The sequence below is a fragment of the Bubalus bubalis genome, chromosome 13 (genome assembly GCF_019923935.1).
Source record: "Bubalus bubalis isolate 160015118507 breed Murrah chromosome 13, NDDB_SH_1, whole genome shotgun sequence".
NCBI lineage: Eukaryota > Metazoa > Chordata > Mammalia > Artiodactyla > Bovidae > Bubalus > Bubalus bubalis.
This window is the reverse complement of record NC_059169.1, coordinates 20,640,402-20,655,951: the sequence shown is the minus strand read 5'-3', so window position 1 is coordinate 20,655,951 and position 15,550 is coordinate 20,640,402. Positions and strand designations below refer to the sequence as shown.

General features: G+C 50.4%; 1 protein-coding gene and 1 long non-coding RNA gene across 2 annotated transcripts; both read right to left on the bottom strand.

Annotated features, from left to right (window-relative positions):
* Positions 1-1,185: 1,185 nt before the first annotated feature.
* On the bottom strand, positions 1,186-3,562 carry LOC123328965. Its single transcript, XR_006544002.2, has 2 exons — positions 1,428-3,562; positions 1,186-1,317 (listed from the first exon to the last, which is right to left on the bottom strand). It is a non-coding gene; the product is annotated as an uncharacterized LOC123328965 (long non-coding RNA).
* A 1,945-nt stretch (positions 3,563-5,507) lies between these two features.
* Positions 5,508-10,018, bottom strand: SOX21 (SRY-box transcription factor 21). Its single transcript, XM_025262681.3, has one exon. The coding sequence runs from the start codon at positions 9,880-9,882 to the stop codon at positions 9,049-9,051; it is 834 nt and encodes a 277-aa protein (XP_025118466.2). The 5' UTR covers positions 9,883-10,018; the 3' UTR covers positions 5,508-9,048.
* Between the last annotated feature and the right edge of the window lie 5,532 nt (positions 10,019-15,550).

Here is a 15,550-nt window from a genome sequence, read left to right as displayed (position 1 = left end):
GAAAGGGAACCGTATCCAAAGACACCCCCCCCCCCCAAGGAGTGGGTGCGCGCAGAGCCTTGCCATCCGCCGTGCACCGGGCGCCCGGGCGGGGGTGGAGGGTTCCGAACCGGGCGTGGGGGCGCAGAATGATGGTTGGCTCCGCCGACCTCGGTCCCATTTCTGGATCAGAAACGCCAGTTTCGCCTGTTCCGGCTCCGCGCGCCCAGGAGAGGCGAGCGTGAGCCGGTGGGCGCTGCCGCCGCAGCGGCGGGCTCATGTTTATTCACTCGGTCATAAACATTCCGTTTGAATACTTATTAATCGGCCGCTCTAACTACTTACTCTAGTCTAGGTTTGCAGGAGAAAAAAGAGTCCCTGGAAAGAAGGAATATAGCAAGTTGGGATCCGGAAGAGCAAGGAAGCCTTGGTCTGGGGCAGGGCAGTCGGCGCCTGTGTCCCGCCGACACGCGGGAGTGGGGCGCGAGCTGAGGCGGGGATGGGGCGATTAGCTAAGGGCCTCATTTCTGCCCCTGGCTCTCGTTTCACTGCTGGAACTGGGAACGAGCTAGCTCCCCTGGCAGTCCTGAGAGTCTATCGGGGCAGATTTCCCGGGAAGAAAAAGGAGCTTCAGTTTCACAGTCCCTCGCTGGCACCGACCCCTCTTGTAAAGTCCTACCCTAATTGTGATGCAATTTTCTTAAGTAAGTTTCAGGCTGCACAAAACTTGTTTTCCGCTGTGGGTTTGGGCTTCCCTGGTGGTTCAGACGGTAAAGAATCCGCCTGCGATGCGGGAGACCCGGGTTCGATCCCTGGGTTTGGAAGATCCCCTGGAGACAGGAACGGGCTACCCACTCTGGTATTCTTGCCTGGAGAATCCCATGGACAGAGAAGCCTGACTACAGTTCATGGGGTCACAAAGAGTCGGACACGACTGGGCGACTTTCACTTGCAGGAGTTAATATGATGGGGGCAGAGGCCAGCCGCACTTTTAAAGACTCCTCTTTCTCACGTGGCTCCAGCTGCAAGAGGAGTCCCCGAGTCCTGAGGACTTTCAGGATTCTCCCCTCCCCCCCCCCCCCCCCCCCCCCCCGTTTCCGGAACCCTCGGTGGTGGGATCCTTCCAGAGCCCGCGCGATTATCGCCTCCCGTAGCGTTCCCTTCCCGACTGGGGAGTCTCTGGTCTTAGTTGGGGTGAACCAGCGGTGGGGGGTGGGGGCGAATGTGAGGAGGAGTTAGGGTTGGAGCAGGCTGAGGTCTGCGGTCCTTCACCTCCTCCGCGGTTCAGCTCGTCTCGTGGCACATCAGCCCTGGCAGTACCCTCCCCAGGTGTTGAACCTGAGGGCAAGAGGGAGTGTCAGTAGGAAGGCGGTTCTTTTTCCCGTCCTGATTTTTTTCCCGCCCCCCTTCATCCTCTCTTCCTTCCTGCCTTCTCTCCCGAAACGCACTTTTCCTGTGCTTCCCTGAGTGGTCTTCTGTGTCCTTCCCGGGGTCTGTGTACGCTGTCAGTCCTCGTCAACGAGCGGGTCCATGCAGGCAGAGGGAGGCCGTCGAGGCCATTTAGATGGTCCAGTTCAAAACATACCATAACCCAAACTTCAGCCAAGTGGGAGAGAGCGTGGGAGACCGGGTGCGCAAACGTTTGCTGGGCAGAATTCGCCTGTTTGTGCGCGATTATAACCCCACCAAATTTTCCCCGACTTCTGATGTCCGCGTAGATCTCTAGTCTGTCGGACACTACTCTCAACCTCGGGGGTTAGCATTTGATGACACATAAACCGAGGTCCGCTCCCAACCGTGTGTGCTTGTGTTCTTGTTCCCATGTGCCCGTAATGAACTCCTGAATTCAGTGGCAGTACCTGTGCGGGACTCCACGGAGGACAGGCTGGGCTCCCTGCGGAGTCGCGGTGATGACATTGTAGGAAGCCCCCCCACCGCCTGGGAGCCCTTTTAAACGTATTTCCTCTTCTGCAAACATACTTCTCTCCACTCCTGACCTTATGAAAAGATGGCCCCCGTGGAGCATCCGATCTGAAAAGCCTCACTTGGTCTCTGTTATCCTAGGCTGCTCCTCTCCTTTCGGGATTTCAAGCTTTCTGCGAGTGGCTAATTACCTTGGGGTGATCCCGAAGTAAAACGGTGGGATGAGATGTGTAGGGAGGAGGGTGCTCGAGTGAAATTGACAACCCAGTAATATCGTTCCACAAAGAGAGTCTGAAGACGTCCTTGTAATTTCCCCTAAGAAATCTGGTTTTACTGGTCGATCTCAGTAGGAGAATTCTTTGCCTAGAGGCTTGAAATGAGTAATAGGCCATGAGTCTCCAAGTCCTCATGTATGATAATAAATACATTCAAGGAGAGCAACCGGGTGTTTACAATTAGCACCTCAACTTATTCTGTTTGTCAAAAAGTCCCTAAATAACCCCTCCCCCAATCAAGCGAGGAGCCCAAAGGAGGTAGAAATCAGGTGGAGAAATCTTCAAAAGGAATTAAAAAGCCAAAGCCGATTTTATTTCCTTCAGTCGAGTGTGAATGATGGGGCTGCCTCAGCAAGGGTGATGGCGCCTACCTGACAAAGCGTGCAGTGAGGGTCTGGGCGGAGGAGCAAGAGGTCACAAAAAGGAAGGCATTAAAGCTATTGCCTTGTGGGTACCACTTCCCTGCTCTGCGCCTAGGTGGTTGGCAAAGGCCCGGTGGCCACCTTGAACCTGGAAACCCAATCCAACAGGTCACTGCCTCCACCAATACCCATCACCCCATCACTGTGAGTTTTATCGCCTCAAAGTGACTCCCAACCGGTTTATCCGACTAGAACGCTTCGAAAGTTTTTTTTTTTTTTTTTTTTCTTTTTCTTTTTCCAGGTTTGTCAGTTTCTAGGAACTTGCATGTTTTAAATGAAGCTGAAACCGCGAAAGCTTGGGTTACACTTTAAAATATGCGAGACTTCCCAGCGGCCCCCGTCACTCGGAAAGGCTAAGTAGCTTTTTAAAAAGAAGGGGGTGGGGGAGAACACTGCTTTTAAAGCTCGGGACACCTCCCCTTTTATCCCAACAATTCAGAAGCAGTTGTCATCTCTTCTCAAAACCCAGCTTCCCGGCCGCCGTCGGGGAGGTCGGAGCGCTGGTGCTGAGTGCCCTCTGAGCCTCCGCTTGTTGGCAGGGACTTGTCAGCCCGGCCGTCTACAATTTGTCTTGTTCATTTAAGTTAGGGCAGGGTTGAAAGCCGCTGGAAAGTTCGACGGCTGGGTGGCCCAGAAGCCGGGCCGGCCGCCTGGGGAGGGGGTGGGGGGAGGTGGGGAACGCAGGGAGCCCGAGGACAGCCTAGATCTCCGCGGGTTCGCGCCCTGCCTCCGCCAGCAATTCAGGCAGGAGGTCCTCTGTCCCGTGGGGTTCAGTTAAAGGCTTAGAGGGGAAAGGGCAGCGGAGGCCAAAGGGAGAGACCCGCGAGAAAGAGCTAAGCTTTAAGTGTATTCTAATCCTTTCAGGAAGTGTTAGTCGCTCAGTCGTGTCTGACTCTGCCATCCCCTGGACTGTATAGCCTGCCAGGCTTCTCTGTTCGTGGAATTCTCCAGGCAAGAATACTGGAGTGGGTAGCCATTCCCTTCACTAAGGGGATCTTCTAGACCCAGGGATCGAACCCAGGTCTCCGGCATTGCAGGCATTCTTTACCGTCTGAGCCACAGGGAAGCCCAATTCTTTAAGGGGGTACGTACAATGTTCTTCGCGCTTAGGGATGGATTTGGGGACAGAGAAGGAATGGGGGAGGCAGTAGTTGCCCGTCGCTTGTTTGGTCTCCCCATTTTTTCCAGCGGCCCAGATAGGCTGAAGACAAAAGCCTCAAAAAGCTTGTGGCGACCTTTCCTCTTGGACGGCTCCCCTAAAAAAGTGAAGGTGGGGGCGGTGAAACTCGAAACCCCTCCTTGGTATTCCCCTCCCCCACACCCGCGAGAAGGCTAGGGTTCCTCCATTTAATTTACATGCCTTCATTCATTCCATAACTATTCATTCGACACCTACCACGTACCAGACGCTGTATTAGACTCTTAAAATGCAGTATAAATGGAATGCAGGCCCCAAACCCAAAGTCTTAAGGATCGGCTCCCTGTAATGTTCTAAAATCAGCATGCATCTTGGAATGGCCACACTCGCTGCTCCACGGATTCCAACGCTGGGCAAACGGACACGAGGAAACATAACTTCTGCATAACTTTGACTTCTCCTTTCCTTTATTCTTTTTTTTTTTTTTTTTTAAGTAGCAAAGGACCATTAATTAGAAGAATAATTACTGCTACCCGACATTATCCCAACCTGTTCAATTTCTATCTGTCGCAGACAATGCTAATAATGGCAATTATTGCTTCTATAAACACCCCGAGGCAGCACTCTCCTCCCCGCAGTGTGTGTGTGTGTTTAAAGAATATATATAAAAAGTTCCCCCGCTCATTTGCATAGCTTCATCTTTACCTTTTCCCATTCAGCCCTTGCAAAAAAAGCATATCTATTCAAAGCCCTTGCAAAAAGCATATCTATTCAAAGGGCATTTAGTCCATTTCTTTCTTGGCCGGTAAACCTATTCATCAATTGTTCTGCCTTGTAGATCGCATTCTAATGCTAATCTAGCGTGTTAAATATCTTTTTGTTCCCCTTTCACCGTTTTGTCATTCAGTTTATCCAGTTTTGGTCACCCATTTTATTTATTTATGCGCCTGCTCCTATTCAGGGGCTCATGTATTTTTTATTATGTTGTTTCACTGTCACGCAGTGTCAACTTAGTCTATTCAATGGGGGCTACTTGAAGGCCGGAGGGACAAAGCGTGTACACATTGCGCCGCTATTCATTCCGGCCAGCTGGATCGGCTGAAAAAAAAACCTTGTGAAAAGAAACGCCTCACAATGGACACAGAAGAAGTGCACAATGCTAACAGTTTTCCAAATACCACTGATTGGTTTCTTCACAATGAGGAGAAAGCCGCCGCTTTTTCTTAGCTCCACTTCAACAAACAACACTCTCACAAAACCTCCCAACCCTGCGTTTTGTTCCCGGACAAAACCTCCTCGACTGTCTAAACGCTCCCACTGAAGGACAAAAAAAAAGGATAAAAAAAAAAAGCCCTCTTTTCACTACCCCCCCTTTTTTTTTCTTGCAAGAGAGAAAAAAAGAATTGGGGGGGGTGGAGGGATTGTCAGTGAATTAATAATATCAGTCTTTTAAGCGAAGAGTGCTGACCTTTGAGATGCACTGGGCTGAGGGAGAAAGAACGGGGAGAGATTAATAAAGTTTGGTTGGCGCGCTCTCTCTGCCTCCGCGGGGCTGCGGGCGCAAGAAAGACAAGGACTCTTGGGGCGGGCGAGATGCGGGAACTTCACTCGCCGGGAGGGTGCGGCCGAGCGGCGCTCTGATTGGCTGGCGCGCGCGGGTCCCTATCTGCTGGGGGAAGACGGTCAAATCTTCTCTCCATCTTCTGAGCCCCTCGCCTAAGGCTACGCAGAGCCCGGCGGTGAGAGAAGATCCACGCTGTTTTGTTCTACTTTCTTGCGGGGGCGGGGGAGGGGGGGACGGGTAGGGGAGAAAGGGAGGAGGAAATTGTCAAATGAAGTGACAACAGCGGCCAGCCCCACGGCTCCCTGGAAGGCGTCCCTCCCCTCCGCACTGCAGCATCCCCCACCTCCACCCCCCAGCTAAGTCCTTACGGTTCCACAGAACAATTCCACCTGTTTGCTCAAAGCCTGAGGGCAACACCCCTGGCCCCTTGGGTGTGAGGCTTGTTTAAAGCCCTTAGGCAGCCGTGACTACCTAAGGAATGGCGTCGCTTTTTTTAAACCTTAAACGAAAATGTTAAAAGAGCAAAAAGAAGGAAGGAAAGCAGGAGAGGAGAGAAGAGAGGAAAGAGACACAGATGGTTAGAGAGAGAGCGAGAGATCTGGAGCAGGCAGCAGGTCTTTGCCTAGTCCCAGGGCTCTATGTATGGGTCACTTTCTAACTCACACACACACACCCGGCCTTTTCTGCACGCCCTCTTGCCCTTTAGTCGCACCCCCTTTCTTCTGCACAGTCTAATTCAGAGAGAGACTTTCTCTAGGCGCAACTAGTTAGCAAGAACACTGAAGTCAGAGGGGTGATAAACCAGTCACCCCCGTGGACCTTACTACTCAAACAGCCGCACAATCTGTTGGCGGTGTGACCCTGTGCGCTCACCCCCAGCATCCTTCCCCCCACCCCACAACTCATCTCTCTAGTCCTATTCTCATTCATCAACACTCTGGAGCGCTGCTCCCAGAAAACGCAGATCATTAGAGAAAGGGGAGGGGGCGGGAGCGGGCGGGGAACTCTTCGGGCCGGTGGGGCCGAGCTGGAAGGCTCAGGGAGGTAACTAAGATTTAGGGCTGGGGTGATTTCCAGCGAGCCGCAGGAAGTTCCGTGTTGAGAAGTGATGGGCTGCTACAAAAGGGAAAGACGGAGCCTTGAAAGGATTTAATTAACCGTGTCAGGGATAATTACCCCTGGACAGTCCAAATTAGTTTTGCATAATCGCTCAGAACCATATGAATTAACTTATAATATTGCAAAGAGCTCGGGGAATAACAGGAGAAGGATCGTTTTAATTAGTGAATCAGGGTCAAACCAGCAGAGCCTATTTCTCACATTTCCAAACTTTTCATGGTTCTTAAAATATTATTCCGTAGGGGGAAAACAATGACTTTAAAGAGTTGGGTAGCTTATAAAGACGTGGAGCTCCAGAGACTCTGTTGGGGAAACTAGTTTAGGACTAGTTGAGTCTTGTATCTTTAGAATTTCTATCTTGGTGGGGCGAAAATAAAGATCTCCCTCTAGGTATTTTTTTTTTTTCTCCTGATAGTCTTCCTGGCATCTTCTAATTTCTTTTCTGAAATTAAAACCTGGTATGATTTCAAACCTTTCTCCAGTGTAAACTTGTGCAGCCTTGGAAATTCAACCCTTTCCATTAGAATTTGTTGTTTGTATTTTAATGCCATTAGCATGACAGAATAAAGCCTTAAAGAGGTCAAAAGTTGTACAAAGTCTTAATTCAGCGATCATCCTTACAAATAAAATCTTAAGGTGTAAATAAGGAATATACCAAAGATACAAGAACAAATTACACTGATTTAAGCAGTGGGGCTCTCCTGCTAACAAGATAAAGTGGTCAGGCAACTTTCCCCTCTTAAAATGTTACTGGAAACTAGTGAAATGCTTTAAACGGTCTGGATGTTTTCAATGGGCTCTGTTCTACTGGTTCATGAATGCCTTTTTTCCCCCCAAGATAATACAACTACTTGGTTTTTTTATCTTCTTTCCTATTCACGATTAAAAATGTGATAAATCAGGTTTTTGGCTCTGAATAACAATGGCTTGATTTAGATTTCCTAGTAAATCTATTCAAAAGTGAAACAAAGACTGCCTTTGGAGGATACCTTACACTTCACCTGGACCAGGCACGTAAGGGCAATTCAGATAAAAATCTTGTTAGGAACTCAACAAGAAATAGAGGATTTTCTCTTTTCCCTGGTTCAGGCTTTATTTAAACTCTTTGTTCAAAAAAAATGAACAGAGTGATAGTCGGGTTCTAATTTACAGATATAGTTTAGATGTCTAATATTAAATTAGAAGATCACACAAGAAAAACCATTTACACATAAAGGTTAAAACCAATACTTAAACTTTTAAAAACTTTATATTACATAAAGCCAAAATGAAACTAAATACATGTTAGCCAACTTCATTCACAAACAGTAGTCAAAATATATACACTTAAAAAGAAAAAAGCTACAAATGAGGTTCTTTTCTCTAAAATGTGTTTTATCATCATTTGCAAATGAATTGCAGGTGATCTAAAAAATAAGCTAATTAGGGAGGGAACTCCAAAACACATTTAAGCGGTTTGAGTTGGTGGAGAAATGCTAGCTGAAAGAAGAGACATCTGTCAAAACAATTCTGGTTTTTGTTTTGTTTTGCTAAATAATAAATATATAATTACCACTCAGACAAAAAAGTCTGATTTAATCTTAGATAAAATTGCGAGTCTGAAATAGTCCCGCAATTTTTAAAAGTTAACTTTGACATTTGTTCAAAATGTTTGAGAGTCGAAAACTGACTCAAATTTAGGGCAACGCAAGTAACACATTTTCAGACTCAATGCTTTCACGGACATATACACATTTACAATCATCTGAAGGTGAAACTCAGCCATAATGAAAAAATAGGAACAATGCCTTTTTCTGTGTAAATTGTGTCAAAAATTCTGGCAAGTGGACTCAGGGAGACTTCTAGATTTTTTTTTTAAGGGAGAAAATCCAATTGACAACTTTTCATTTCACACACATTTCTTGTTTGCGGTCCTTGCTCTTGAGAAAGAGCTCTTGGTCTGATTTGCATATGGCAGGATAAACAAAAGAAACCGTGATCGTCTCACACACAAAAGGCCAGATTCGAGCCGGTCACTGGTCAAGAATGGATCCGGTCTAGGGGTTCTGCTTGAGAGAACAGAGATTTGCAAAGTTCAAATAGTACAAATAGGGAGCAAGGCTGCTCGGAGCCATCCCGTTCCGAGAAACTAATGACACAGATCAGCTTTTCTCTTGTGCCAACCATTTCAGACCTAACGTTTGAACAGAGTGCATGCAACACAGACCGGGAGAAAAGAATAATAAAAGAAAAACAATGGGCAACAAAAGCAAAACCGACAGTAAACTTCCCACAGAGAAAGCTGGAAAGCCCAACATGTCAAAAAAAAGTTACTCCTCCACCTCTGTGGGCCAAAACGCAACAGGTTCCGAAGTGCAAAGCAAACAGCCACCGCTGCCGGATACAACTGCCCTCTTGAAAGTTGTCTGCGGGGTGCAGGTCTGAAAGGGTCCTGTCGAATTCACACGCACACTCGCCCGCGCACTCGCGCGCTCGGCCACTCGCGCCCCGACTGGCAACTATACACCTTATGTACACACACACCGGGGGGCCCCCGTCGCGGGAGGGCGCGTGGGGAGGCCGCAGAGCTCGTACCTATACATATGTACACGTGGGCACACAGGTCCCGGCGAGGCCGCCCCTCGGGGGTCATAGCGCCGCGGCGTAGGCCGCGGGGTAGGGGTCTAGCTGGGGCTTGCCCATGCCAGGCAGCAGGATGTAGGCGAGCGGCGGCTGCAGCCCGGGGCTGGGCCACGCGCTGCAGTTGCACGGGATCATGTAACCCGGGTTGCCCGGGCTGGGGTGCGAGTGCGTGTGCCCCCCGGCGGCCGCGGCCGCCGCTGCAGCCGCCGCCGCCGCGCCGTGGAAGGCGCCAGCGCCCGCGGTCGGGTAGCCCAGCGACGACGCGTACGGGAGGCCGGACGAGGACGACGAGATCTCTGCCATCTTGGAGCCCAGGTCAAGCAGCGAGTACGGGCTGCCGGCGGCGGCCGCGGCCGCGGCGGCGGCGGCGGCAGCAGCCGACTGCGGGAAGAAGACGCGCGCCGCGGCGGCAGCGGCGGCGGCGGCCGCCTTCTCGGGGTTGGCAAGCAGCGACTCGGGCACCAGGCCGCCGCTGCCCGCGCCCGTGTGCAGCCCGGCGCCCGCCTTGAGCGCCGGGTGCTCGGCGTCGGCCACGCCGCCCAGGCCGTAGGGCACCGGGAAGGCGAACTTGTCCTTCTTGAGCAGTGTCTTGGGCTTGCGCCGCGGCCGGTACTTGTAGTCGGGGTGCTCCTTCATGTGCATGGCGCGCAGGCGCTTCGCCTCGTCGATGAACGGCCGCTTCTCCGACTCGGTGAGCAGCTTCCACTCGGCGCCCAGGCGCTTGCTGATCTCCGAGTTGTGCATCTTGGGGTTCTCCTGAGCCATCTTGCGCCGCTGAGCCCGCGACCACACCATGAAGGCGTTCATGGGCCGCTTGACGTGGTCCACCGGCTTGGACATGCTGTCGCCCTGCCGCGGCTGCAGCCCGCCGCCGCCGCCGCCCGGGCCGTCGCTCTCGGCCCGGAGGAAATCAATGTTGGCTGTTGGCGGGGACCCCTTCGGCCCGCTGTGCCCCACTTTTCACCCCGGCGTCGCTCCCGCCGGGAGGAGGGGGCCGGGGGACCAGCCCCGGGCCGCGTCGCGCCTCCTGGATGTGCTGTTGTCTCCGGCCGGCCAGGCGCTCGCGGGTGGGGGTGGGAAACAAAATCCTCCCCGGGGCACGAGAACTTCTCGGCGGTGTTCCCACCCCCACTGTGGCAGTTTGCCCTTTGCTTTCTTTGTGTCCTTCCTGTCCGGTGGCGTCCGCTTGCGAACTCCCCGCAGGTGGCCGCCACCCAGCAGCGCGATCCCCCTCCTCGGTCTTTCCCCTGTTAAATGCACAGCAACCCCGAAAGTTATGTCGCGGAGGCGCCACCAAGTTGAGCGGAGGAGTCAGCCGCCGCGTGCTGCCAAGTGCCAAAGGGGGCTCTCGGCGGCTGGAGTGTTTGGGTTCTCCTCGGTGACTTTCTCATTTGACAGTGGCAGATGGGGGTGGGGGAGGAGGGGGGCGGCCGGGAGGAGGAAGAGGAGGGGGGTCCGGGCCCACCGAGGGAACGCAGAGCGCCGCAATGGATATAAATACAAATACCGCAGCACCGGCCGGTCTTCCTCGCTCGCAGCAGGCGGGGTGCTGATGGGAACCCCCCTGGTGGGCTGGGGTTTAGGGCGGGGTGGGGGAGCTTTCCGCACCCCAGCACCTGCCTCTTGGGTCTTCCTCTCCGGCTGCGTGTCGGGGCAGGAGGTTGGCTGAGGATTCAGAAAGCCTGGGATCGATCGCCGGGCCTCAAAGGAAATCCTCCCGGCTCGCCGGGGCGGCGCGTCTCGCTGTCCCTCGGGCCATGCCGGCTCGGCTCTCTCCAAGCCCCTCCTGGCTCGTCGGCCGACTCGGGCACCCGGAGCGCGCCGGGCGCGGAGCACGGGCCAGCCTCCGCGCGGCGCCGCGGGCCAGGCACCGGCCGCGTCCCACTCCTCGGTCCTCTGGGCCTCCGCCCGGGACTTGCAACTAACTTCGCCCAAGTTTCCTGCGCCGGCGCCGCCGCGCCCCTGTCGGCGCGCTCGCCTCGGAGCGTGCGCCCGTGTGTGCTCCGCGGCTGGAGCCCCTCTGGGCGGGCTTCCTCGGCCGAAGCCGAGCGGGCGGAGGTGCAAGAGTCAGGGGGGTTGGGGGGGGGGTGGCGGATGAGTGGGTAGGATTTAAAGAAGGCGCGCCATCACCTCAGTTCGCAGGTCCGCGCTGGGGCTGCTCCCAATTGCCCCTCTCCTGCAGCACCGTGGGCCCCTTTCCAGCCCAGGCCGCCAGCCCGCCGCTCCCGAGGCGACAGGAGCCCTGTGCACGGGCTCAGGTGAGTGTCGCTACCTGCGTGTACACGTGCCCGAAGCCGGCGCTGGGTGTGCATAGCCGGCCGCCGCTGAGTGTGTGTATATCTGGGGGCACGCGGAGGAGGTGGAGCCCAGCACTTGGGGAGGGAGGAGGGACCAGCCGAGCCTCCTCCCGCTCCCACACCCTCAGGACCGCGAATTAAACAGGATCCCCGCCGCCTCTCCCCCTCCTCACCACCCCCCTACCCCCACCCCCGTACTCCTCCTCCCACCCGCTTTTCACTTGAGAACAGGTTGAGGCGAGCGGAGACTTCGAAGCGCGCCGCCGAGTCTGCGCACTGTTTGGCTTCCGCCACCCCTGGGGTCGTCCCGGCGTCCCCGGCCGGGCAGAACAGCGGTGGTCGCGGTTCTGGGATCCCCTGCCCTGGAGGAAGGAGGCGCGCACGTGGAGGAGAGCCTCACGCGCTTCGGAGGAAGAGGGGACGCAACCCAGAAAATGCTGGAGAATTCCTAGCAAGAAGGTGCTTCCTTGGAGGTCCAGATGTTACTTGCCGCAGATGCTTCGCGAATTTTCTTGCACTGGTGATGCAACCAGTCGGAGGTAGTGGAGTGAAAGATAACAGGAGGGGCTGAGCGTGCGCCTGACATCCCTTTCGAAAAGGAACTAGCCCAGGCTGAGAACTGGCGTCCTTGGCCGACTTATCAGATCTTTTAAAATTCTGGGGGTTTGTTTTTGTTCTAGTCGCTAGTCATCCATATGCTGATCGGTTTATGGTACCGTTAGCCTCACAGTATCTCACACACAGATAGGATGAAGGTGTTCAAAATCAGTAAGAAGTATAAAACGTTTTTCTGAAAGACAAAAGTGAAACGTACTAGTCACTCTGTACTGGAATATTTTTATGCTGTTAAGCACAATTTCCTTTAGTAGGAGCAGCTTTTTCCTTTATATTTGACATAATGCAAAGATCAAACAGCATATTTTGTTTGCAGATTTTCCTCACTTCTTGGTATGCTTGCAGCACATCTTCTAACACGATCAGTCTGGAAGTTTCATTCACAAGTTGGCCTGCCCTTCCGGGGGAACTTGCTTGCCTCTTTGGCAGTGTGGATTTGTCCTAGCCATGTGGTGTGTGCAAGTAGGAAGTTCTACAGTCAGTTAACTCTTTTAAGTTTTCCCTGCAATTCATGTCCAGTTCGAACACAAACACGTATGCAGGTATAATGAACTGATTGAACTTAAATAAAAACATTTTTAGGCCATCAGTTTTATTTAAAAGTTAGGCTTGTTTTATTGTTCATTTAAATAAAAGAATAGTGATTGTTGCTTTTCCCCCCCCTAGTTGCTGTGATGACATACAGAAATGCAAATCGGCAGTGAAATGTATGGGAGTGACACTCTTTCTTAAGATACCACACAAATGTTTACTTTGCACCAGCCCTTGTATTGCTAAAACAATTGGACTGATTTCTTTAGAACCATATTCCTTTACAGGCTCTATAAAGACACTCTGTTCACAGACTGGGTGGAGCAACTGTTAAAACCCTAGCAGGAGTAATTACATAGACTAGAGTATTAAATATACTGTTTTGTGATGATAAACTATGAAACTATCATCCCGGAGCTTTTAACCTACTAACTTATATAATAGGTTTGACACAAAATATACACTGTCATACAAAGGACATATATATGTATAGGGGCGCAAGATGTGAAAACTGTTACTAAGATTATTGTGAATAAAGTTGAGTCTAATCTTGAAAATTATTTTGATATATACAAAAGGATAAGGACTGAAACATTTTTATATTGGTGAGTTAAATTATTGTATATTTTCAAATTTAAGTTTAGAAATAAATTGCAATAAATTATTACCATGAAATGTTTGCATATATGATTGAAATATATGCCTGTATGTGAAATATCTTATAAAAATAAAATGTATAAGCTTCCTAGGATATGGTTTTATGAATTGTGTGGTATTGCCTGTTTAGTGATATTAAATGAACCAAATTTGATAGTTCTTAAGTTCATGAATGTTGAACTGTGGGGGAAAAAAAAAAAAGATGTTCCCATACCTAAAAAGAAAATGGTTGTTTGTGTGCTTGTTTGCTATTCACCTAATACAATTTCACACTAGGAGAGGTTTGGCTTTCAGTTTTGGTTTTTAGGGGATCAGTATTCTTGGCCTAGAGCCTTTTCACCCAGGGAGAGGCCCCCAGGATGAACCCTCATGGGAGACAGCAGCAAATCACGGCTGCTATTCATGGGCCTTCATGCCTCTTGACTGAGTCTGGTTAAGCTTTTCCCCGTAAGTTTTCTTGCCATTCCCTTTCATATGTACTGAAATGACGATTTAGTTTTAATGTCCACAGAGCTTATGTTTGAACTCGTGGAACCTTATATATTTGTTCTTCTACATTTCTCTGCCTGTGTATATGCTCAGTGGCACCTGACTTATTGCAACTGCGTGGACTATAGCCCGCCAGGCTCCTCTGTCCTTGGGATTCCCCAGGCAAGAATACTGGAGGGGTTGCCATTTCCTTCTCCAGGGGAATTTCTCAACCCAGGGATCAAACCCAGGTCTCCTGCATTGGCAGGCGGATTCTTTACCACTGTTCTTGTACATTGTGATGTAAAAGTGAAAAAATACCAAGATATAGGAAAGAGAGTAGTCTGTATGAGTGAACAGTGAAGGAAAAATACATTGAAAGAGAATTAGAAGTTCTGTGGGCTTTATATTGCCAAGTGGATGGCAAGCACCCACGGGACCGTGTACCTCCATCCGTGGAGCCTATACAGGCTCTGTATTTGCCTTGTGGCCAAGGAATACCCGTGACCACAAATATATCTAATCTGCAGCTGAGAGGCAGACACTATCTCAGACAAAGTTTGGGGAAAAGTCTGTGCAAAGTCACTTTCTTTTTTTCCCCTTAGGTCCTCCCTGTGAATGGTCTTTTTTCAATTCTAAAACTTTCACTAGGAGGCAGCAATGAGATTGTTGGGGAATTTTTTTTTTTTTTTTCCAATACCTTGGCAATGCCAAAATAACTGGCTTTCTTCTTTCTCTTTCTCTTCTATAAAAGGGAGGGAGGATATTTGGATCCAACCAAAAACAGGGGCTCAGAGTGAACTGAATCATTTTTCTCCCTTCATCGATTCCATCTCTGTGCTCTCACTGGATTATCACCCAGATGGCTCATCGTTACATTTTTCTAGAACCATGGAGGTGAAACCACAGCAAAGAAAGCAAACTGGCAGGGTACGGAGAGGTGCCCGGGTGGAAGTGACAGGGTGGGAGAGGTGATGCCTTCAAATGCAGAGGCCAAGTCATGACACCTGGAGCACTGGGAGCAGACAACTGGAGTTAAGTGGGGCTGGTGCACTGGGACGACCAGAGGGATGGTATGGGGAGGGAGGAGGGAAGAGGGTTCGGGATGGGGAACACATGTATACCTGTGGCGGATTCATTTTGATATATGGCAAAACCAATACAACATTGTAAAGTTAAAAAAGAAAAAAAAAAAAAGAACTTCGGGCTTCTGGTCTTAAGTAAGTGCAAGGAAAGAATTCATAAGCTTTCAACCTGCATAGAAAAGTAATACAGCCTGTTTGTCCTGTTAAGGAGGAAATGAGCAAACTGACAAAAGCCAGTCTCAGGCTTTTGTTACAGTTCTCTAATCCTACTCCTTTAGTTCTCTAGTTGTTCTCCAATCATCCCCACCCCGACCTGCCCCCATAAGGGGGGAAAAATACCCAAACACATGGTCCATATAAAACCCGAGGAATTAAGTCAGGTAGTAATGGTTAGAGTGAATGGCTGCAAGAACAACCTTTGACTGGTTACTGCTAAATTTTCATTCTTTTGAGATTTCTGTCCCTTTATTCTTACTGCTCTTGCCATACTGGGACTATACAAATTGATTATGAGAATGCCTTTCTTCATTCCTCCTTAGCAGTACTCAACTCAGGCTGGCATTTTCTAAAAAAAGTTTACCTAGATGACAGAGCAAGAAATACAAAATTTAAAAACCCATTGTCCCCCACTTCCCCCAAATAAAACACCTAAGGGAAAAAAGCCAATACAAGTAATCCAAGACAGACAACTTCACAAAGTACAATTTCAGATCCTGAGAATACTGTGAAAGCAATTGACTTTTCTCTAGGATAAGTGGGAGAGAGCTAACATTGAACAAAACCAGGAATGAATGAGGAGGGTTGAACAGTCAGCATATCATATAATGAAGAATCCTTCTAACCCATAGTTTTCAA

What these genes read in the sequence shown, in the direction of transcription:
- SOX21 (XM_025262681.3), bottom strand. Translation starts at nt 9,882, where the DNA reads ATGTCCAAGCCGGTGGACCACGTCAAGCGGCCCATGAACGCCTTCATG.